At 37.8% G+C, this 26,240-nt stretch overlaps 1 protein-coding gene across 2 annotated transcripts in view; it reads right to left on the bottom strand.

The window, feature by feature from the left end:
* LOC122792929 (carboxypeptidase O-like) overlaps window positions 1-26,240 on the bottom strand; it is a 392,520-nt gene that overhangs the window by 45,390 nt on the left and 320,890 nt on the right. For both annotated transcript variants that reach the window (XM_044060502.1, XM_044060503.1), the window contains exon 10: window positions 1,063-1,147. In XM_044060502.1, the coding sequence (XP_043916437.1) occupies window positions 1,063-1,147 (85 nt within the window). The remainder of the gene's footprint in view (window positions 1-1,062; window positions 1,148-26,240) is intronic.

Here is a 26,240-nt window from a genome sequence, read left to right as displayed (position 1 = left end):
TAATGTAGAACATAGTACAGGTGAGTAAGTAAACGTACCATGGCAATAGATGTTATATTAATAGTTATCCTTTTCCCTCCACCTTCTTTTTAATGCATTGCCAGGATGTATGCACCCACTGTGTGTATGCCTGCATAAGTTTTACATTTAATATTTCCTTTCTGGGCCATAGCTTCCCTTCTCAAGACAAGAAAGCTCTGAAGATTTTTGTGCCCAAACTGCCTCTTTATTTGCCCCTGCTCAAACCCCTTAAGTTAGAGCACATGGAAGCTGTCCTGAAGTTTTGAAAGCTGGCTGGTGGTCATATCCTGAGCAGGATATATCCCAAATAGCTTAAGCTACTGCAAAAGTGATCTATTAGAACACTTACTGTTCTGCTAAGTTTACCTATGCAACTGTACTCCATTAATCTTTACTAGCACAGATGGAACATATGTTAATAGCACACATGGGTTATGCAGATTCACTGCATTCAGATATCAAAAAGTAAATATTCAAACATATGCAAACTATATCGTTGGAAAATGGGTCTGAATAAAGCATGTTTTAGAACCACACAGAACAGTGGATGAAGCCACACATAATCTGTATATACAGCTGGGTGCATTTTTTCTGAGCCTTTCCAGAAACTTTTCGACTTAATAAGGCCAGAGGATGTCTGATGCAATGTGTGCAAAATTGATCTGTATACAGATTTCTTCAAGATATGTAGTTATTCACCAAGAACTGTTTTTACTTAGACTTGTAGGCGCTAACAACTGAAAATCAATAATGCTTCTTAAGAGTATAGGAACAACATTTCAAAACATTTTTGCCTTTCTTTAACGTGAGGAAGTGGACATCAATTTGAGTCTGTGCATACAAAATGGCAATTTCTGATTATATTCCTGTACAGTTAGGCATATTTAGAGCCAAGTCAGTGGTGTTGTGGTTCCTCTTTGGCACCTTTGCAAAGTTGTTTCAGACTGCACCAAGGTGGTAGAATGAATGCCAAGCACTCTCACTGTTAACAGGAGTACTAGAAAAATAATGTAAGAAGAAAAGAGTAAATACTGAACTCACAGAGAACCCAGGAGGAAGGTCCCACTTTAAATTCTGTCCCATGCTTCTCTTTCAGAGCATCTGCTGCCTTATGTGCAACATCCATCTGTGTACAGAATAAAAAATTATTTTAGTAATACGTTAAAAGCCATATGATATTCAAGACAAGCCAGTTACATGAAGTGACTAAAATCGGCTAGGGTCCAGTTTATATTATTCTCAGATGGTAGACATGTTTACTATTGGGACATTTATTTATTTAAGATATATAACATAGGCAAACATATAGGATGATGTCACAGATTTTCACTTCAGCTCTGTTCTTGGACAGTATGCCTCCTATCTGCCATTTTACATTTTTATTTAATTATTTATCGATTGATAGATTGATAATTTAATATATATGTTTATACAAGCTTTTCTCAAGTATCATACAGAGTAAAACAATATAGTTTTAAACTAAATTCTTTTGTTTAAACAAAACTGTTCGGTGTGTCTAACTGTCTTCTATTCAGGTTCATGACTTTCTTCTTGTAGTTCTGGGTCTGAGTCTTTCATTCTGCACTTGGATAGTGTGTTACTCTGTGCAAGCCATTTATTCACACCAAAGCTGCTAGATCACTCCTGAAAGAAGATTTTACTCATTCATTCATTTTATAGACAGATAAGCATACTGGTCAACATAGTATCTTTCCATCCATCAACAGAAACATAATAAAAGATAGCAAAAATTGCAAGAAGAAAAAAGAAAAAAAAAGTCTTCATTTGAACAATTGGATGTTAGTACATCCCATAACTTCAGACTATCATTGCCGCATCCATTATTAGACAATGCAAAATCAGGCTAACCAGCAGGGCCGGTGTTAGCATTTCAGGGGCCTCCAGCAAATGTCAAGTTGGGGGCCCCCTGGGCACTTTCAGTATAAGTATCATTCTGTCAGTGCCACCCCTCCTAAAAAACCTTTTAGTTTGTGCTGCAAACTTTTAGGAGTAGTACCTACAGAACAGACAGACAGACCTGTAGCTACAAGCTCTTACATTACAACAGGCCTATATACCATACTGTGTTGACCTGTGTAACAAAGGGACACACAGTTACTGGCATTTAGTTGCAACAATGATTCATTGCAATAACTCTATGTACAGGTCTGGAATTAGTGCAGTTATGATTATAATATGGCAGTACCTTCAGTACTAGAGAGATATTAAATAAGTGCAACGAAGTGAGAAACAGATAAGGAGACTAAAAGAAAGTTACAGTGAAATAGGTGTAAGTAAAGCTGAACAGATATACAATTGTTGCATTGACAGTGGACTAGAAATATTAGAAAATGTCAAGGACTATACTTGCTTATAAGAATTACAACAGCAGGTAAAATTAGTAAATAGGGGAAGGGAGCAGTTGTAGACACAACAAACAGATACTGCTGTTTAGAGTTTTAGGTGGATGAATGTGTGAGATTCAGTTAAGGCATGCTGCAAAGAACAAACAGAGACAAGGAAGGAGGATTACAGGAGATTAGTCATGCAACAGCGTGAAGAATGGGAAAACTGTTAAATCTCTGGCTCCTCGTGGGATTCCCCAGAGCATGAGGAACCATATTTGGCAGGTACCAGTGTAGCCACTGGTATCCCTCACTGGACAGACTCCAGCTACACATTAAGCTCTGCGGAGCGAGCAGTTGAAAGGTTAGGCCTCCTTCTAGGTAGCAGTAAACATTTAGAACAGCAGTTGAGAAACCCCACAGTCAAGAGAATAATTTCTAGAAGTGATCGTTAAGGGAAAAAAAAAATATTTGTTACCATATTTTTGTTTTGTAGAACTGCAACCAGAGTTAGTTATTATTATGTTTTCACTCATTCTAATCAGGTAAGCCCTCTAGGTTAATGCTTTTCTGGGATAAACTGGATCTGCTCAGATTCGTACAGTTTAAAAGGTAAGGCTGAAGTAATCAAACATATTACTGCTGCAGGACAGTGCTCATTAGTAGATCATAGCCATAGCTAAGCAAAAAAGGCAAGCAATGTGGCTCAGGAGGGTTCAGTTACCTTAGACCTACAACTAACATTTTAAGAAAGTGACATAAGTATTTCTTACTTGTTGCCCAGAACAAACTCTAAGTAAATAAATGCATAAAGTCAGTGACTTGCATTACAACAAAATGATTTAAAAACTTGTAGAAGACTAGCTGGGGAGAGGAATAACTGAAGGATAGGGGGAAAGTAATAGCTTGTACATACTACAGTAGAAGCCATGGTGTGTTCATGGACCACATACTCTCAATGAATAAAGTACCAGCTACCTGTTAACTACTGTAGCTGGTACATGGCACTTAGCCATTTGGTGCCATTTGATATATGGGACATATGTAAATGAGGGCTTGAGGAATCCGATGTGGAGCTTACTCCTGAATGACCGATATGCTTCTGAGTTGTATGAATGAGGCAATACCTGACTCCTGAGCAAGAGTAAACATAGCCATTGCATCTAATAAACACCTTTATTGTGTAAATTTTATAGAATACATGGGTATACGTGAAGATTAGTCTGATTTTGTTTAAATATTTACACTTTTTTTTAAACGTTTCCTTTCCACTTCTCTTCTTCTCCCACAGAATTACTGAAGGTTAGCCCACTTTAAAAACCAGTGTAAACATTGTACATTACACTCTGCTTGTTTACTATAATTTACATATATTGCTTTTCTATGTAACCAATCCTACCTTTTAGGTTGCTGCTTCAATTTCTGACTTTTTTGTTTGTGAAATGTTCAGTATTTCACTATGGCTGAACCTTAAATTGGTCAGTATTGATCACAGCACAGCCCAGGTAAACAAATATAAATAAATAAAGAGACAAGCTTATTAATGAATGAGTAAATGAATAAAGAAATATGAGCAGTGCTTATTGGATATGCTGGATGAAACATCAACAGCTAATATATGCTATAAGCTAAGGCACATATGATCAGACTGGTGTCTTATCCTCTATGAACTGCGATGAGGGTTATAGCCCATCCCTCCTATCAGTGCACTGTTTTATTGTAGCATTATTTTAACACTGATTGTTACATACAGCATTATTCTACCATTATTTTAACACTGATCTGTATGTACAGCATTATTGTAGCATTATTTTATTAAAAGTCCTTAATACACCATTTTTAGGACTGACCCAGCTTACAAGTTGGTTAAGTGAACTGTAAAGAAAAGCTTAATGCATGCTGCAACACAGGTGTAAATAACAATGCAATTTCAACAAAATGCCATTTCTAAGTTAGATAATATTGCACCCCCTCCATACTCATGCTTTTATTTTGCCAAAAACAAATGATCCATTGCAGTCAACACAGTACATGCTGTAATTCTCCATTTCATGCTCTGCACAGGTGGAAATCTTACGAGCAGCCGACTGTTTGCTGCTCGGTGCCTGACTCGGTGGCAGTAGGCGATGTTTGGCCAAAGGGCCTCTGGATGGATGACACTTTTTTGACACGGCGAGCAATACATCACATCGCACTGTTCACACATGATGGTGGCCTCCGCCAGATTGCGGTCACAAAACTGGCACTTTGCTGATGCTGCCCACACCCGGGCCTGTTGGTAGCAGTACACGATGGCTTCTAAGAGCTGGTTGCGAGGAAATCTGCGGAGACCCCTCTCCTCCAGAGTTACGCTACGGTGACACTATGGACAGATGATGGAGGCATTGCGGTAGCTAGGACCTGGAAGCAAAACCCGAACTCCATTGGGTGATGTAAAGCTGGGAGTGTAGGAAGTGATTTGCAAGGACCAGTCAGGTCTTTGCTTCATCACTTCCTACTTAAAAAAAAAAAAAAAAAAAAAAAAAAGGACTTAGTTCGCAGGCTGCTGCAGCCAATCAGATCCCTTGTTTCAGCGAGTGGACCTGATTGAGTGCAGCTTGCCAGCGAATCAAAAAAAAAAAAACGGAAACGCAGTTTGAATTTTCGCGATGACGGAGCAGCTAGACGTCCACGAGGAGCCGAGCCGAAGCAAAGTAACGCCAGTCGGACCATCGGAGTAACCCGCAGATGCTGAATGGAGGCCCTCACTTGAGGGTAAGTAATTGGGGGCTCCCTGTGGCCGCGGGTTTCACAGGTGCCTAACGCCGGCTATACTAACCAGTAATGTGAAAGGAAATACTACTGGGATAGACAAAGTGATAATTTAAAAAGTAGAGTTTGGCCTCAGGCTTTAATTTTTCTTTTTTCTTTCTTGAAGCTTAATTCAGCCATAGATCCACCTACTGGCAGACTAGAGGATTAAAAACAAGCAAGCCAAATCTGCCCAGACATAGTAAGGCCTTGCTACGTTTAATGCTATTGGCTGCCAAAAAAGCAAGTGGTAGAAAATGGAAATCAAATTCTAAACCAGCTGCAATTGAAGTACTAAATATTGTAAAGGGGATAAAAGAAAAGGAGGTAGAATCTTTAGAAAAGGGAAGCAGCAAACTAAATAGAAATAAACAGAATCTATGGGAACAATACATACAGAATAATGATCAGGAGGAGGAGTGAAGCGTAAAGGAAGGCAGGAGTTGAACAATTTATACAACGCTGGAGTGAATAATAATTGCTAAAAAGAAAACATGTATGCATAATGCATGAAAATACATTTTGCTATGGTTTCTTTTCTTTTCGATTATTGTATGTGTGGCTATGTCATTGTCTACAACATAAGAATTTAATAAAGGTGTTAAAAATAACTAAGAACTTAAAAAAAGCCAAATCAAAACAGTGGGAGAGTGCTGGGTGTGTCTACTTTTCAAGACACATTATACTTATTTTCAATGTCTGCAAGTTGATAGGCATGATCTCAACTGGTGGGCTCTCCCTCTACAAGATTTTTCTACTCTATCTTTTACAATCTCCTGCTGAGACCATCAGTAACCCTCCCTATTAGTGTTTTTTTTTTCTGGGTGCTGATAATTTATGTTAATGTTACTTCTTTATATTATTTATTTATTTTGGGGTGGCATAAAGCTACATATATAGTATGATACCTGCTATATAGTCAGCTATTTTCACTTTTAGTAGAAATCCTTTATTTGTATTTTGTTTAGCTGTACTAATTACCTTGTCAGTAGCTTCATGACACTGAAGCTGACACTGTAATGTTACTTTATGAAAATAGTACTTTTTCTATAGTACATTTTTGTATATTATGTTATCATGTTGCACCTTGCCTATTGGGGATGTTGGATTTCCTCCCTTGTAACACATGGTTAGTGTTTCTCATTACATGAAACTGTGTTGGCTAATCCTTGTCAGTGAAAGGTTTGTTGATGCCAAAAGTAAGCCAAGAAGCTTATTCAGGCAGATCCTACTTTGTACATGTTCATTACCATATGTTTCCCCTTCTGCTGTTTGCCAAAAATAAATGAACAAATATTTTGCTTTGCTGCTCACTTAACACTCATTACAGCCAAGTGCACCTCCAGGCATTTCTGTAGTTAACTCCTACTGACACCTCGTGGTGTCAAATATTGCTTGTTCCTATTTGCATTAATAATTCCAAAACCATATATTTATTTATTTTACATTTGTTAACCGGGGGTGTCTGACTGAGCCAAAAAGGCCCTTTTTCAGCAGAGGCCCAGGGAGAAAAGCTCCACATAGAAAAATTACAGATACATTTAGTTATTTAGACTTGATCAGTATACACAGAAATTACAAAAGACATGTTTTTACAGTGGTATGCAGCACATCAACAGTTACAGTGGAGAGAACAAACAAAAAAAATATTAATTTAAAAATAAAGGTAAAATAGATTTGTGGTGTACAGATGAAATTTGGAACATAGGTAGAATACATACATAGTACACAGGTACAGTACATACATTGTAGATTAGCCAGTGTTTGTGAGTAAGATTGAAAACTATTATCAAGTACTCTAGGTTTAGTATGTGTACCTTATCCGCTTTCACTAGTCTGGGGACCTACCATGCTACAAGGTATCAGAAAATTTAATTTTAAAGCATACATGATGGCAAACACAAGTGATATATGACCTCTGTTTAATGCCACTAAAGAGCTACTGAATATTACTTGTATAGTGTTTATTTGTATTGTATTTATTTTCATATTTTTCAAAATATCTCAACATTCAGATAACACAGACAAAACTGCATAGCCTCGTATGAAAGCTCACAGTTGTATGAAGAAAATTATGCTAGCAGTATATGTCTTGCTTGAATAGTTACTGCAATATCATAAGCTGTTTAGACAACATTACAAAATTAATATTCACTGCCTTTATTTTGGCTTATAAAATCCAGTTTAAAGCATCAAACAGAATAAATGCCACCAGTGTAAAGACTACTTTATCCTGAATGGTTTGCCATTTGTAGTTTTTTAGTAACACTTACAGTTTCAGAGCTATGAATATTTGTTTGAATTGTGAGGTGAATAACTTTATTTATTTTTTAAAGGCTCAAGCCACATCCACTGGGAGTTAAAGGTACACACTTAAGAGAGCTGTAATGGAAGGAATGAGTTAAGTAGTCACAGTGGATTTTATTAAGAAGTATTTTAACTTCTTTCTGTATTTTGGTGACAGCAGGGCTGCTATGTAAGCCACTTATAGTAATGGTTATGTCCTAACATTAGGACAGGCACAGCCTTCTTGATATGCCATAGAAATGAGTGGTGCCCCTTTTTTCATTTTATTAAACTTAAGACACAACTGGTTTATGTGTGAGGCATGTAGTATTTTTCTTCCAATTAAATCAATCTATGTTTCAGTGACATATACATCAAATTGTTTTATTACTTTGTCCGTATATTATTATCAAAATGCAAGATGCACCTCATGAGACAGCTATAGGATAATATTGATTTATTTATTTATTTGCATTTGTTTTCTAGGGTAGAGCACTGATCTGCATGGACCTTTTTCAGACTCACTCTGGGAGCAGGGTTTGGTTAAGTGACTTACTCAGAGTAACACAGTTAGGTAATAGAGGCTGAGGGAATCAGACATTGCAGAATTGGACCACAAATGGCTCGTTAACTGCTCCTTAATCCTGTAAACCAACTACCAGGCCTATTATTAAATTATTATTATATTGCACTAGGTTGCCTCAGTTAGCTGTAGACTTAGTGTTACTTTCCTTTTGTAAATTGGTGTTTGCCTTCAAAGGAGTCAGTTCCTTAACATGGTTATGGGGCAGCCTTTTAACTAAATAATTGAATTGAAATCTTTGGCTCTCTCAAGAAGACTGCTTCATTTGTCAGAGAGATAATAATAGTGTCAGACAATGAATGAAGCTAAGAAAACAACATTTTGTAAAAGGAAAGGGGTATCTATTTATTTACTTTTGTTTTCCATTTTCCAGATTAGTTTGCATTAGCCATGACTATTTTTAGGTGAGACCCAAGGTGGCATTTATACTAGGAAATGGAAATTTTGCTAAGACACCGTCTTTTCAGGTAAATGAAATCAATTATGGGTGCACCAGCATGGAGCTGGATAAGCAGATTTGTGAGGAGGCAGTTAGAAATCTCAAAAGAAATGAAGAGATTGGTGAAATTGTCATTACTGTGGAACAAGATGGTAGTTTGAAAGGTACATGTTAATAGGGAGAGGGGTTTGCATAATGTTTAAGGTGTGTGCCTCACAGATACAAGGTACGGGGTTTGATTCTCACCTTTGAGGGATATTGGCTAGGCTTAAAATGGCCTACAAGGACAGCTAGCCTAATACTTCCTTATGAACCTATGAGCTGATAAATGCTTCTGACCTGAGAATGCTGCATTCAGATGGAGTGACAGAGTGGAGAGAAATTTTCTCTGTAGAGTGGTGAGTTGAGATGAAAAACACTGATGCCTGAAGAGTCATTGACTGATGCTCTGAAATCCTTTGAGGGAGCTGTGAGCTTTGCACCTTGAGGAGGTAGTGTAATGATGTCAGAAGTACATCATCATCAAGTTCTTTTTTTCCCATTTTCTAGATGGGGTCGGGGGTCATATTAACTATCCCATTCTCTGTCAATTCATCACCATACTCCTGCCTTCTTCAACACTCATGTGTGACTGTCACAGATCTTCTCTTTCATGACCCAGCCACCTTTCTGCTTGATGCCCTCGTTTCCTCTTATTTCTTCCTGTCTATCCAAATTGTCTTCACTAGATTGTCTTCTGCTTTTCTGCACATGTGCCAAACCACCATAATCTGTTCTCTTTGATCTTTTCTGCAATTGGAGCTACTTTGGCTTCTGCTCTTATATTCTCATTTCTTCATCTGTCCCACAGTGTGCATCCCACCACTCTTCTCAGGGACTTAATTTCCATCACCTCTAGCTTCCTCATCTGCTCTGCCTTTACTGCCCAGGTTTCTTACCATACAGTAGTACTGGTCACACTGCTGTTTTGTACACCTTACTTTTCAGTTTCTTTGGCATTCTTCTGTCATACACTATCCCTGACATTCTATGCCAGTTGGATACAGCCCCTTTGATTCTAGCTTTGGCATCTACATTCAGAATTCCCTTCTCTTCAACCACCCCACCCACACTTGAAGCTATTAACCTGTTTCAATAGCTTCCCTTCTATCTCAATTTACAGATGTTTTTTTTCCACAATTTGCTGCCATTACCACTGACTTATCTGTACTTAGTTTCATCCCATGTGCCTTCAGTTTTGCATTCCATTCCCCTATCCTTTGCTGAAGTTCTTGCTCAGAGTCTGTCTGTAATGCTACATTGTCTGCATACAGCAACTTTGTTGATCTGTCCCCTCAGACAGTTTGCTAATATAGTCCATCACCAGTATGAACAGCACTGGGCTCAGAGCTGTATCCTGGTGCACACCCACTCCTACTGGGAAGCTCTCTGTGAGACTGAACACTGTTCGTACTTGAGTGTTTGGATCCTTGTACATAGCCTGCACTAATTCTGCCAATGTTTCTGGAACTTTGATCCACTGCAGTGCTGCCCAAATCAGCTTTCTTGGTACCTTGTCATATACTTTCTCCAAGTATAGGAATGTCCAGTTGGACTCTTTCCTCCTCTCTAGCTTCTTCTCAACTATCTGTCTCACTGCAAACATTGGGTCAGTTGTGCTGCATCCTGATCTGAATCCGAACTGCTCATCTGCCATCTTACATTCTACTAGTCTGCATATCCATCTATCAGTCATCCTCTCCAGAACTTTCATGCAGTTGGGCAGGAGTTTGATACCTCTGTGCTGCCCACAGTTGTGGAGTCCCCTTTGTTCTTGTACGCTGCACAAGTATGCTTATTCTCCAGTCATCTGGGATACGACTTTCTCTCCACACGGCTATGAGTACCCTCAGGAGCAATTTCTCCCTTGTCTCACCCTGTATTTTCCACATATCTGCTGTGACCTTATCTGAGCCTGCTGCTTTCCCTGACTTCATTTTCCTTAGTGCTAGTCTTACTTTTTCTAGGGTAGGCTTCTCTTCTTTCATTGTAGGCTGTGAGTGGGGCAATACAGCTTCTGATGTGTTTTCTTCATTCAGAAGCTTCTGCAAATACTCCTTCCATCTTCCTTTGATGTCATGTGGACTGGTGAGTAGGTTGTTGATGGCATCCCTTATGAAGAGTGTCTGATTATAGTCTTTATCTTCCTGTCTTTGCCTTGCAAACTGATATAGTTTCTTTGTGCCACCTACTGAGTCACTTTCCAGCAGCTGGTAGAGTGACTCCAATAATCACATTCTTCACTATTGCAACTCCTTTCTTAGCTTTATTGTTAGCCAACCAGTATTCCTTCCTAGCTTGGTCCATCTTCCACTTTTTCCTGCATTCCTCCTTTCTTTTAATGACTTCCTGGACTTCTGAATTCCACCACCGGCTTTCCTTATGTATCTTTTTTCCATACCTGGCTCAGGCATATATCTTTTCTGTAGTCCTCACACATGCTGTTTTGAGGCGCTTCCAGTCTTCTTCAACTCCACCTATTTCCTTCTCTTCTAGGTGTGCTAGAGCCCTGAGTAACTCACTGAACTGTTGTACTCTCTGTCCAGTCAACTTCCAGGTCTCCAGCCTGGTCTTTGTTGACCTTAGAGCCTTCTCTGACCGCCGCTTGAAGCTGATTGTGGCAACCAGTGGTTTATGCTATGGACCAATTGTTTCACTGGGAAATGATGTTGCAATCACTGATTCTACCCCAGTGCCCTTTTCATAGTAGGACAAAGTCTACCTTGCATGTTGGCTGCTATAGAACGTCAGTTTCCCACAATTCCAATTTTTTTCTATGTAATTTGCTCCTACCTTTTTCTAAAGATCCCAATTCCAATTATTTTGTCTGTTACTGTATTCACTACTTTGAGTAAAGTTGGTGTAGACTTTGATTTCCATTTTCTAGTAATTACTTTTTTGGCAGCCATCATAATTAGACTCAGCAAGGCCTTATTATGTCTAGGCAATTACAATTCCATATCATACCACAAAAAATCATTTCCTTAGTTACACTAATTTGCTCACTCAGTATCTCTGATAGAGCAGTTTGCAGGGAATTTTTAAAGTCTGCCAACTCATTACACTTCCAGAAAATATGTTCCCAGTTACCTCTTTCTTCCCCATCACACCTCCAACATTTGTCGTCTACCAGAGGAAAAATTCTTTGGAGTCTACTTAGGGTATAAAAATACCTATGGAAACATTTTGAAGCAAAGATCCTAAATCTTCTAGACTTTGTTGCATGTTTGGGAGACATACATATATACCCCCATTGTTTCTTTGTGAATTGGTTATGAAATCTCTCTTCCAAGTCCTTTCTAACCTCCTCTGATTGATTCTTGTGATTATCATGCAATATTTTGTATGTTCTACTAATTATTTATTTTTTTAACAGCAGCTTCTGTTCTAGATTCTACTAAAAACTCTACCAGTGCTGGTCTTTCACTTAGGATCTCCCTATGTCTTTCTCTTTGCCTATACTCTGATATCAGTCTGTGATAGGGAAGGAAATGCCTGTCCTGCAGTCCAAAAAAAATTTAACCTCTTTCCATTCTATTACCTTTCCCTCTCTCTAATTATTTGCTGCCAATACCTTGGTTCTTTTACCAGTTTTCTCCAATAAATTCAATCCCCCTTTTGCCTATTGTCTGTATCCCTAATTGCAGTCACCCATATCAGCAGAATCGCCTTTTTCCATTCACGTGTTGGCTTAGTTCTTAGAATACTTTCTGCTACTTTATAAATGTAATATTCTGTATGGTTATTGTTGTTCACCTTGAGGATTTGTCTACAAAATCCCTGTCTCTGCTTGTTTCTTGAGCTTCCCCCTGTTGCATCATCATCATCCCTTTTCACTTTGAATTATAGGTTTCTGCTTGTGCTGTGTATAGGAGTCTTAACCATGTAGCTCTTAAATACCCCTTCAAATCAGGTAATCCCAGCCTGCCTTGTTCACTTGGAAGAATCACCTTATCCCAGTTGACTCTTGCTGTCTTCCCCTCCCAGATAAAATCCTTCAGCTCTGAATTAGTTGCTTTCCCCAACTTCTCCTGTGGTTGAAAAAAATATGCCTTATCTGTGTATAAAACTAAAGGGACTAAAATATTTTAACTGCTTGTATATTACTATCCATATCCATATAACAGAGCTTCCAATTTCTCAGTTTTTGTATTATCTTTTGTTTAGTCTCTTCCCACATATCCATAGCTGCCACACCAAAATTCTTTTTAATCCATAGTCCTAAGTACTTCATTTTATTGTGTCCTCATAAATTTGGATATTGGTAAACCAATTTGTGTGTGGGTACCTAACTTATAGTTATTGTCTTTGTTTTTGCTTCATTAATTTTGTATCCTGGAAAGATTTGAAACTGCATCAAAATGTTACACAACACTGAAATGTCCTGTTCTGATTTTATCAGGTATAAAATAATATTATCTACAAATAGAGCCAGCTTTTCCTGACTACCATACCAATTATATCCTTGAATTTCTGAGTCTCTTATTTTCTTTGCCAGTGGTTCCAAATATAGTGCAAATAACAAAAGGGAAAGAGGACACCCCTGCCTGGTTTCACTGCTCAAACACAAATTATCAGAGAGGAACCCACCCACTTTAATTTTTGCTTCTAATCCTTCATATATCCTCCTAATCGACCTTATAATTTTATCAGGGAATGCAAATGCTTCCATTCCCCTGCTCATAAAATCCCAGCTTACTCTGTCAAATGCTTTCTCTGCATCAATACCCACCAACAACAGTGGTATTTTCTTACATTCAGCTTCCCTCTAGATGTTCTGTTAATGTTATTAAATGTTTGCCTTCCCTCCACAAAACCACATTGATCCACGTGTATCGATTTTGGCATAACCTTTGCCATTCTTTTAGCCATTATACACATAAGCACTTTATAATCATGGTTTAGGATTGAAATGAACATGTATGAAGCTGGATCTGATGGGCCTTTACCCTCTTTAGGTATTATAGCCACCATCGCTTTCTACCAGGAATTTGGTGCTTCTCCTCCTCTTAAAATGCTGTCAGACAAAACCTTCCAGATCTTTAAAAGTTTTTTCCCTCCTAGCTTCTAGACTTCCACAGGAATACCATCTATTCCTGTGGACTTTCCTGTTGATTGGTTATATAGCACTATTTTTATCTCATCTCCTATCCTAACTATTAGCAATTCAGCCTCATCTACCTGTAATCCTGGCATATTTAATTCTTCCATAAACATTTCCATCTGTAGCTTTTCTTGATCTCCATATTTCACTTCCATAAAATTTCTGAAATATTTCTAGTACCTCTAAAGGATCTCTTGTTATCCTCCTTGTTATAAACTCCCTAAGCTTGCAACAACCCTTTCTACTTTCACTTGCCTGAATCATTGTGCTAAAATCTTTTGTGCTATAGTTATGAAAAAAACAGTTGCTTAACAGCAATCTTTCTAAACTCATGCATATTATCGAGGTAATCTTTTATTTTCTACTTAGAACTCTGCAATTGCTCCTCTTCTTGTTCTGTGAGATTTCCCCCTATTCTGCAATATTTTGCCATTTGTCAGTCCCTCTAAATAATTCTTGTTGCTTCTTAACCATATCTCTGTTTCTTTTATTTCCACCCTAGTTTTAAATTCCACTTTAATTTTATTCCCGCTCCTTAGCTATATTTTCATAAGAAATTTATGTCTTCTCTAATAACTCTCCAATAACTTCGACTACCCATTCTTTAAATTCCTTTCAACAGATAGGTGAGAAAGTGCCTGTGTCTCATTTTTATTTCATTACCCTGCATTTTTTTATTTTAGTTATTAGTGGCACATGACCTGAAATAGTTAATGGATGCATATCAAAACTTTCAATTAAATGCACATGTTCCTGTGAAATGTAAGATGTGAAGTTGTTCTATCTCGCCTTCATTCTCACTGATGGGTTTGGAGCCGATCCTTGGCTCCAACTCGGCCAAATGCTAAAGCTCGAGGTCTTCAAACAGCTCATGGCCTACTCCCTATCCCATGATGCAATAGTGCTTCCCCCAGATCGCGTTTTCTGCTGAAAAGATCTGGTATTCATCGAACAGCTCTGACCAGTGGGTCTATATTAGAACATCAAAGTTTCAAAACTTTGAATGTTCTAATATCGAACCCTATTACGTGAAAGCTAAAAACATCGAACATACAGAACAGCAAGTTTTTTCCTAGGGAAAAAATTTGCTGTTCCAAAACACATACACACAACACAAGCACACCAAACAAACAGCAATCCACACACGTACACCTAAAATCTTACACCTAACCCTACACTAAACTATACACACACCACTAACTATCCACTTACCTTAACCCAAACCCTAACCCTAAGGTCCGTCACTATCGCACACTTACCTGCCCTGCGCCCTAACCCTAACTCGCCTACCCCACCCTAACGCTCATGTCCACACAATCGCACACTTACCTGACCCACGCCCTAACCCTAACTCACCTAACCTGCCCTAACCCTCACGTCCACACAATCACACACATACCTAACCCATGCCCTAACCCGAACTCACCTAACCTGCCCTAACCCTCACGTCCACACAATCGCACACATACCTAACCCGCACCCTAACCCTAACTACCCTAACCCGCACTCAATCGCACACTTACCTGAACCCGACCTGTAACTTTCCACCACAGCACTGAAAATACCGAAGCAATAGAAGCGGACGACCAAATTCTTTCCCTAGGAAAAAATTCGGTTTTCTGTTGCTTCGATATTTTCAACTTTCGCGTAATAGGGTTCGATATTAGAACATTCGAAGTTTTGAAACGTCGTTGTTCTAATATAGACCCCTGGGTAGTATTGCAAAACTTTGATAATTTTTTCTGGATAAATAATTTTTCATTCTTGTTTGATAGTTGTAGATTACAGTAGTGCTCAAATTACTAGGGACCATGGCAGCAGCCATCATTGCTATTCCATTAGGCCGAATGCACAAGTGGATACTGCAATGGCTGGCTTTCACACAATGGTCTTATCAGGAACTTCTAATGTCTCACCACATTTTAATAACAAAGTCATGCAAGAAGGATCTTCTTTGGTGGCTGACCTCTCCTCAAGTGACGATAGGATGTCCTTTTGTTTTTCCAACCCTTGTTGCCACTTTGACCATGGCCGGCTCCCTGATAGGGTGGGGGGGCATTTTCAGGGAAGGACAGCCCACGGCACTTGGGTGAATCACAAGGCTCATCTGCATATCAATGTCCTAGAGATGAGAGCAGTACTTCTAGCATTGCAGTTCTTTCAAAACTTTCTTCCTCTAGGGACTATTGCTATACAGACAGACAGCATTTTAGTGGTGTGGTACATAAACAAACAGGGAGGAACCAAATCATACCCATTCTGTCGAGAGGCCTTGACAGTATGGCAGTGGGCAATATCCACCCAGCGCTTTCTGATAGCAAAGCACATACCTGGGAGGTCCAATGTGATAGCGGACAAGTTGAGCAGAGCAATACTTTCTCCTCACGAGTGGTCCCTGAAAGATGAAGTAGCAGAAAGGATATTCTGCAGATGGGACAAGCCTTGCTGCAACCTCTTTACAACCCCCGCCAACACCAAATACAGCAACTACTTTGCCCTGATCCCCAACTCAGGAGATGCCCCAAGGGATGCACTTGTACACAGCTGGCCCCTGGGACTTCTTTATGCTTTTCCCCCATTTCCTCTGATACCCAAATTCTTACAGAAAGCCAACACTCTGGGAAGGACCATTATTTTGATAGCCCCTTACTGGCCTTGTCAAATCTGGTTCCCCTTTCTGCAGCCTCATCTACTGGAAGAACCATGGATCCTGGACCCAGTTCCAGATCTTCTGATACATTCATCAGGGGTTCTTCATCCTGCAATTCATACCCTAAAATTGACAGGTTGGCTGCTCCAGTTCCGCAAATAGCCTGGTTTCACAATTTATTACCTGCAGCACAGGACATTCTAATTTCGTCTCATAAATCTTCTGCTAGGAAACGATACCTTAGCAAGTGGAAAAGAGTTTCCATATGGGTGTCAAATAATAATATTGATCCATACATGGCTTCCATTTCTTCCACTCTAGAGTTTCTGACTAAACTGTTTCATGAAGGAGCAGCTGCAGCGACCCTGAGAGTTCAATTGACAGCAATTTCTAATTTTCATATTGGTGATCAACAGACTCCCATCATGTCACATAGACTTTCTAAAGCATTTCTTAAGGGTACTGTTCACTTGAGACCACCTATTAGAACCCCCATCTGCTCGATGGAATCTCAGTTTTGTGCTCTCATGGATCACTTTACCCCCCTTTGAACCTGCATCATCTTGTGATTTGAAATACCTGTCTTGGAAGACCATTTTCCTAGTAGCTATTACTTCCACTCAAAGAATTTCGGAACTATATTCCTTGTCCATCAAAGCCCCATACTTGATTTTCATAATGATAGAGTAACATTAAGAACAAATCCTTCATTCCTACCTAAGGTTTGTTCTGAAAAAAATCTCAACCAGACTATAGAATTACCTGTGTTTTTTCCCAAATATACAAACAAAATGGAACATGTTGCACAAACTCGATGTCCATAGGCAACTTCAATTTTATTTAGACAGGACTAAGGACTTCAGAAAATTGGATCAACTTTTTGTCTTCTTTTCAGATTCAAAGAAGGGTACTCTGGTGGTAAAAAACACTTTATCAAAATGTTTGTCAGATTGTATTTCTTTCACATACAACTCTTCACAGATGACATTAAATCATAAAGTCAAGGCTCACTCAACCAGGGCAATTTCCACTTCTTCAGCTTTTCTAACACGGCTGCCTATAGATACCATTTGTGCAGCAACCACATGGTCCTCAGCTCATACCTTTATCACTCATTACAAATTGGATAAGGCCTCCAGGGCCAGGGCCTCCTTTGATTCTATGATTCTGAGGAATATACTTAAATGAGCCACTCAAAGAGATGGTGCTTGGGACGCTGACCCATCAGTGAGAATGAAGGCAAGATAGAACAACTTCACATAAAAAAGTTATGTACTTACCATAACATTCCATGTGAGTTGTTCATCTCGCCTTCATTCTTATGTCCCACCTACCAACCCCCTACCTTTAAAGTCTTGAGGACCGGGAAGTTCCAACAAGTCTTAGTGATACTTTGTCCTTATCTACGGTATTCTTACTTTAATGACTATAGTCTTTAGTTATCAGTATGATTGGGCAAACAAGATCTGAGGGAAGCACTATTGCATCATGGGATAGGGAGTAGGCCATGAGCTGTTTGAAGACCTCGAGCTTTAGCATTTGGCCGAGTCGGAGCCGAGGATTGGCTCAGAACCCATCAGTGAGAATGAAGGCAAGATGAACAACTCACATGGAACATTATGGTAAGTACATAACTTCTTTTTCTATCTGGCCTAGCCCAGTTTTTGTATCTTGGGGAATAATGTATAAATTCACTCAGAACTCCTACTACTGAATTCACATCTTCCTTGCCAAATATTTTCATAAATTTCTTCAAAAATCTACCCTCCTTTGTTATATTTTCCATTCTGGGCCCCACAGACACATCTTCCCTGCTGCAAATCAAATTTTAGTCCCCACCTTTAAGTAATATTCCCTGCTGAAAACTGATTATTTCTCCCAGAATTTCCTTAAGTTGTTTTATAGCAGTTTTAGGTGGAATATAAATACACGCCAATGTAATCCTCCTCACTTGCCAGTATCCCCTTAGTACTGCATATCTACCATTATTATCTGTTTTATCCTCTTCTATCACTATTTGAGTTCTTCTTGCAACTAATATAAGTACGCCTCTTTTCCTTTGTCCTAGGTATAACACTGAATAACTGGTCTGAAAACCTTTCTTTATCAAATTCACATGTTCAATTCTTTCCAAATGTGCCTTCTGTAGCATAGCTATTTGCACTCTACATTTTTAATATAGTTCACTACTCTTTCTTTTTTGTATATATCAGTCAGACCATTAACATTTAAAGATAATATCAAAAGGCTCATTATGTTAAAAAGTTACTATTCCCACCTTTTATTTGTAACATTTTTTTGTTAAGTATCTATTTCCAGCTTTTGTGTTACATGCACACTTTAATGTTTGGCATTTTGACCTTTTATACAATGTTTTTTGTCATATCCATTTGAGCCTATGTTATACCTTACAAACCTTTTTTGTTTTATTGAAAGCCCTCAAAAAATGTGTCCCAAATACATTCCAAAAACCTATTAACTTAATATTGACACACACAAAACTATGTACATCTTCAAATATTGAAGTTATACCTTCCTGATAGGAACAATTGTCCCAAACTGACAAGCATACTCAAACCTGGGTTAACCTAAAAGGAAAATTATCTATGCTAAGATGCATAGTACAGCTTGTGTTTCTACTAAGTGCTTTCTGGTTTTGTCTTAACTTTGTTGTTGTCCCAGAATTAGAAAACATTAAATTAGACAATGCTTTCAGAAAACATTATATCCTAGCCATTGAAAGAAAGCCATTAATGAAGGAAGTATTCTTTTTTTATTGCTCTTTATCAGATTGTCTCCATGGAGAAATGAGAACCAAATACAGGGTTGCTTGTACAAGTATTTATTTATTTATTTATTTGCTAGAGGAGAGCTTTTTATATTCAATGTTCTTTTTTATTTATTTGTTTTCTCTTAAAACTTATTACTAGATAAAGCCAACAGCCTTAATCATGTCATTCTCCTGTGCAAGAATGAGGAAAAAAACACATAATTTTTTCTTGTATCATACTCTTTTAAACTTTTTTTGGACATTGCAGTGCCTACATTTCTTAAAACTGAACAAGGAGAAAGAGCAAAGAAGGAAAAAACAGAGGCACCTGTTTTAGTTTAGTATCCACAGTACACTTGAAAATAACTGGGGAGACTTTACTTTTTACCATTCAGATGTCATGCACTATACAAATATTACTGTTAAGAACAAAAGTTTGTTATACTTACAGTTAACTCTTTCCTTCCTCTTCCCCTCTCCTAAGTGTTCCTCCAAACATTAATGACATGAAGTAAGGCATATGCTTTAGAGTCCTCTACAAGTTTAATAAAGTCAAAAAAAGTCATATATTTCCAGGTTTTCTTGTTCTGTCATGTTTCACAAATATAACTAATGCTTTATAATCCCACATTTATTTGTCAGTTTTCAAGTTGCTGGTTTTATTCCTGTTTATTTTCATCTCCCAAATCCAGTTTCTGCTTCCTTTCCAACATACTCTCAGTTCTCCTAGCCAACTCTTGTGCTTTTTCCTGTCTCTCAAGCATTTTCTGTTGAAACATTGGAAAATGTTTCACTGGCACCGTTTCTCTGTGGTCTTTATTACCAGAAGAACAAGAAGCATAATCTCCTTCTGTTACACAGCTCACGTTTTGTTGGTCAAGCTTTTGTATTTTCTCCTTAGCATGATCTGCATCAATAACTGATTTTTGCCCCTCCAGGAAAGAATGTTCTGAAGATAGCTAGATACAGCAGTTTACATCTCATGCCTGCTTCTTGACATTCCCAGATTAGTGGAATACATTTATTCCTCTTCTGCCTGGTGTGCAGTGAATAATCATTTTCCACACTCTACTATCTCCCACTTTTAGTAGTTTGTCCTTCTGCCACAGCTTTGTCAGAATCAACTACTTCTGCTGGTAGGCTTATGTCTTTACTATTAAAGGTCCAGAATGCTTTTTCATGGCATACAGATGATGTGCCCTTTTAATTAACAACTCCTGCTGTGGAATAACAGTGCAGTTGCTTATCTGTGCTTTCATAAAATTAATACAGTCTGTTCCCTCTAGCTTCTCTGGTACAGCATAAAATCTCACATTTTCCCTGTGTACCCTGTCCTCTAATTCTGTTATTTTATGAAACATATCTTCTTGAGCAGTCACATATTCAGCCAGACATTTTTTCATTTCAACCTCAGATTTTTGTATTTGTATCATCTCATCTGAATATATGTTTAAAGCTTCTTCCATTTTATCCAGCCATTTGTTATTTGAGTTGATATACACCATCAGTGTTTCATTTATTTTAATCAGCTCTGAGTACATTTGACTTATTTTTCCTCTAAGTTACTGGAAGTCATGTTTTGGATCAAAGCTGGAGCTTGCATTGCTTTTTGCTGAACAGCTGCAGAATTATTCCCATTCAGTGTTTTTTTCCTCACCTTTTGTGGTTGATTTTCTTTCAGGTTCTCTGAATTTCCTTTTTGCTGGTATCCAGGCAGTGTGTTTACTAGCCAGTTACTGAAGGTTACCCCAAAAATGAGTTCATTGGCTGTCTTCTGATTTTTTGTTTTCACAATGGGAGAGATGAAGTTAATCTGTTACCCAATGTGCAGCCATCTTGGAAGGCTCTTGTATGTGATCTTGTGACTGTCTCTCTTTCTGAACCATGTACTGGCTTCAAGCCATTTGCCACACAAAAGTCTGGAATGGCCTCTTCTTCTTCTTTATTCCTGTTGCCCCACCCTTGCGGACCCAGGCAGTCCTCATATCCTGTTCTGTCTGTCCCCATATCTGCATTCAAGTCACTCATTAACAACACTAATTCATGTTGTCCTGCTTTATTTAGTAAGTCCTGCAAATTTTGTATGAATACGCTCTTTTCCACACTATCACAACCCTGCTGTGGGGCATAGGCTGAGGTTATGAATACTGCCCTATCATTACACTGGAGTCTGATTGCCATGAGTCTATCACTAATTCTGATGGCATCCCTCACTGCCTTCTGAAGCCTCTCTGTCTCACCACAATTCCCACACCATTTCAAGCCTGTCCTCCTAAATAGTAGGCTATGCATACCAAGCCAGGTAGCTTTGCTGCACTGCTCTTCCATCTTGTCTCTTGGATGCATAGGATGTCCAGCTTCCACCTTACCATCATGTTATCCACTTCCAAGTTGCATCCTGTCAGTGAACCTACTTTGCATGTAGAAATTCTTAGTTCATGTTTTGCAGGTTGATTGGTTTTCTGTCCAGCTTTTGCTCAACAGAGCTATCCCAGGAAACCTGGGCTGGGAAACTGGGCACTGGCCAGACATTATCCTGTTGACCCAGGGCTGCTAGGCTTTATGGTGGGAACACACTGGCCAATATTGGAACATACACCCCTCCAACCATAAGCATAGGTTCCTGGCATAGGTTGGAGTAGACCGGGTCCTTAACCCACTTATCACTGCCAATTACCCATGCCCATATGGGCACATTAATAAACATGACTGAATTACCCAGAGACACATTTTACACTAAGTGGCTAGCCCAGCCAGGGCGCACAGTCCATGTTCTCCTATCTTGAGGATACTACATACCACAGTAGATGCCCAAACGGGTTGGTCTCTACAACTCTTCTCCCTATAGGGCACCATGTAGAGTCTGTGCTGCTGCCCACAGCTCCATTCATTGGTGAGTTTGAGATAAAAATACTCAGCATGTTTTTTTGGAAGTAGGAGGAACCCTACAGAGACACAAGGAGAACATGCAAACTCCAAACAGGCATTGGCCGGAGGTCAGGATCAAATGATGTACCCTGTGCATGGGAAGCAAAGACATTAACCATTATGCCAGCTAGTCAGAAGTATAGTTCAGGATGTCAAAAATATAGCATTCACAAAAATGTTGAGAAGTTGTGCTGGAGGAGTTGGTGAGCAAAGCAAAAAAGAAAACAGGGATGCATAATAAGAAAATGGCTGTTGGTGAGAATTAAAAAAATATGAAATGAAAATGGACAGCTGCATTATATGGGTTTATCTCCAGGACATATGACACTGTAATCTTCAGCTTGCTATATCATCAAACCATTACTCTTTGCTTAGAATTCTATGTCCCACAACCAATCTTCAAAAATACCTGAATAGTTTTACTAGCATTTCCCAGTTATATACCTAATTCTGTGACACTGCCCACTGCCCCACCTTTGTACTTTTAATATAAATCTTATGATAGTCATATGTAATTGTCTCTGAACCTGCTTAATGACTTATCTCTTTACTGCAATATTAACATTTTCTTCCCTACCGAGTTCATTCTCTCAGTTATAATTCTTTGAATTTCTGATTACTACATACCTTATCTCTTAACTACAATATTAACATTTTCTTCCTGACTGAGTTCCTTCCCTCACTTCCATTTATTTGAATTTCTTGTCATAAATCATAAGATCTATTAACTGTTTGACAAATCCTCTAATGCACCTCTTCATCTGCTCAATGTTCAACATATACTAAATACATAAGTATCTTATACTGTAATAGTCTCCTTTATTGAATGTAAATGTCATCTAATTAGCAAATATATGTAGAATTGTTAGTGTATATTACTTAATGTCTGTGTGCGTAGATTCATTAATGTATATTTAAAAATGTTTGTAATATGTTAATATGTTAGAAGTTTTCTTCCTGGGTCTCCACTATAAAGTTGGTTTTGACTAAACTCAGTCAGGCAAAGCCAATAAAGAATATCAAAATAAAATAAAAAAATCTTAATTAAACAAGCGGGCTTTAAAGATCAAGAAATGACATGTTTAGGCACTTAATTGTTCTGTGATGTGGTATTTGAAATGTTTGAGTTTAGAGCACAGTTTGCTGCCAAGTTTACAGAAAGGAGTCATTGTGTACCTTGCTTGCCTTTTTATTAATGATTTAAGCTTGTAAACAAAAGAAAGGTGTACCACAGTTTAGAAATGGCGTCATTAATGCAAAAGAAATTGAAACAGATTTAGGAGAATTGTAGCACAGTTCATGATCTAAAAAATGTCTGATAAAAAAAAACATTTGGATAAGAGGGTGGGAAGCATGGCTGTTTCATAAACTAAACAAGCTGAAATGGTTTCACTGTCTTATATAAATGTTGTTATGATTGATAGGTTGATAGGAATTGCAGTAAGTCAGTGAGTTTAAGAAAAATATGTAAATACTATGGAAAGATCCTAACTCAATTAAATAATTGTGTGGTCCATGGAATGATGATCAGTCGTATTTAAGGCAAACTATAGAAAGATTATTTAATAAACATTAAGAAATAAAATGTAATTATTTATGTATGTCTGTATGTACATGTGCATTTATTTAATATTTGTTAAGGATAAGAGAACTGGTCTGTGGTCCCCTTTCAGCTATGACCCATGCCAGAATGGAAAATAACAATACAATAAAAATGTTGCAGTGCAATCAGTAATATACAACATATTCAGGTGTCACTGGAGCATTTAGAACAGGAGCACAGCACTCTGAACCATCCAAGTAAAGATGCTGCAATACAATCAATGAAAAGTTGCACTCAGTATTTATCAGGGCATTCGGGGAAATAGTAATATATTCAGTTGTCATCACAGCAACCACACCAGGAAGGTTTGAAAAGTATAGCAAAGAAATATGGGCATGGGAAAGAAAGAGAGATTTGATACAGTGCAATATTTATGCAAAATTGAAAGCCAAATTAATCAATACAAAAAAGGCAGCCCCAAAGGTATTCAAAGAGAAATACAGGCAAAAGGCATCCGGATATAGAAAATTTCACAATAAAAAAACTAATACCACAAAGAGAAAATGTAGAAAAGAAGATTAGTAAAGTAGAAGTTAAAAAAATAGAAGCTGAAGTTATGGAATACCTGCAAAGTGAAGGATTTGGTGTAGAAGGTCTAACACAGAGTCTAACACAGGTTACATCACAGCATGATGGAACAAGTCCCCAAAGTAAGAAGAAACAGGAAGATCAGGAGACATCTGAAGAAGAAATATGGACATGGGAAAAAAAAGAGATTTAATATGGTGAAATATTTATGCAAAGGAGAAAGCAAAATTAATCAATACAAAATGAGCAGCACCAAAGATAATTGAAGAGAAATACAGGAAAGGAATCCAGACATGGCAAACTTTACAATACAAAAAATAGGAATACAAAGAGGAAAAGTAGAAAAGAAGATTAGTAATGGAGAAGTTAAAGAAATAGAAACTGAGGTTATGGAGTACCTGTGAATAAAGGATTCAGTGTAGAAAATCTAACTCAGAAAGCACCACACAGGCTAGATGGCTATCTGAAGGCAGCAGTTTTTTAGAGTTCCATAAACTAGTATCAAATTCAGGAAATTTCATTAATTTTTTTCTAACAAAACTTTATAAATATTTAGTTAATAGTCTAAAATAACTAATTACAAATTTTGGTGGGTTTTTACAAGAAATTTCCTGTCAAAATACTCAGGAGTCTTTACACAGCAGCTAAAGAGATGAGTAACCTGAAGAACTCTCACTCTGAATTGTCACTAAAAAAGGAACTGCAAATGGTGACTACCACATTACAAGAACTATCTATAAAAATGGATGATTTCAAGGTTAATCTACAAAATCTAAAAGAGAACTCTCAGAAACAAACATAAGTCTTTAAAGAAATGCTTCAGCAGCATCAGTTTAAGTTAACAACTATTGAAACTTCTTTATTTGACATCGATGGAAGACTTAAAGAAGAGGAGACACAGATTTTCTCCTGTAACAAAATACCTGGCTCTCCAACAAAGTAGATGACTTAGAGAATAGGGAGAGAAGATCAGATATCAGGATTTTTGGTCTACCTGAGAATGCAGAGGAAAAAGACATTATCTCCTTTCTAAATTCATGGCTACCAGAGATTCTAAATCTTAATGAAGGCTTGTCATTTCGCATAGAAAGGGCACATCGTGCTTTGGGAAATAGAATTTCAGCATCATCCTCTTCTTCTGCCTCTGTGCCACCAAGATCAATTATAATAATTTTTTTATTCTTTATGGACAAAGAACTGGTGCTAAAAACAGCATGGAGGAAAAGTCCAATAAAATATAATCAACATCTAATAAGATTTGATAATGATTATTCCACTAAAGTTCTTGAACAGAGGAAAAAGGCATGGCCACTAATAAAAATTCTGAAACAGAATAATATCAAAGCTCAAATAGCCTTCCCTGCAAAGATAAATATACAGTACCTAAGTGAGATGAGAAACTTCAACACTCTGGAAGAAGCCTTTCAAGTCATCAAAAATAATAACATTATAACCATCCCAGAAGAAATGGAATGGACATCCCCGTCACTGAAGAGATCCACTGAAAAAAACTAGTTGGACTGATGTCAAAAAGAAGAAACAGAAAACTGAAACTAAACTACCTACTTTGATGAAGTCTCTCAAAGCATCAACTGATACCTAATAACTAAAAGACTTTTAAATGGACTTAACGTGTTACATAACTTTCATTTTATACATATAAGTAATACTAGAGTAAAAGAAAAAGGTATGTGCTTCTATTACCTCATATAAAATTCATAAATCTAAGTTATATTTTAACTAAACAATCTATTTCTAATATTGGCATCCCTCTCACCATGCTTTATGCCTCGTTATCTATTTTTATACATAGATATTACCCTATTTATCTATTTATTTAGATTTCCTTTCTCTCTAGAAATATTTGTTAATTATAAGTATACCTATAGTTAGTTTTTAGTCTAATAGTACTTCACTTGCAAAGTATTATTTCATAGTTATGTGGTAATTGATTTATTATTTCATGCTTATTTTGTTATATAGTATATTTAACCTAATTACTAATAATGATTGATAGATTTTTCCCATTGCTTTGTTGTGAACTAGACACTGGGTGAGATTTCCCTTAGCGGTGATATAATGGTGTATAGATGTTAAAATGTCCTTTAAACGTTGTTGCTGTTGGGTATCTGGTTGTTCAAAGGCTTTCCGCTC

This window comes from Protopterus annectens, chromosome 2.part0, assembly GCF_019279795.1.
Source record: "Protopterus annectens isolate FY-2018-M chromosome 2.part0, PAN1.0, whole genome shotgun sequence".
NCBI lineage: Eukaryota > Metazoa > Chordata > Ceratodontiformes > Protopteridae > Protopterus > Protopterus annectens.
This window is presented reverse-complemented; position numbering and strand designations above follow the sequence as displayed.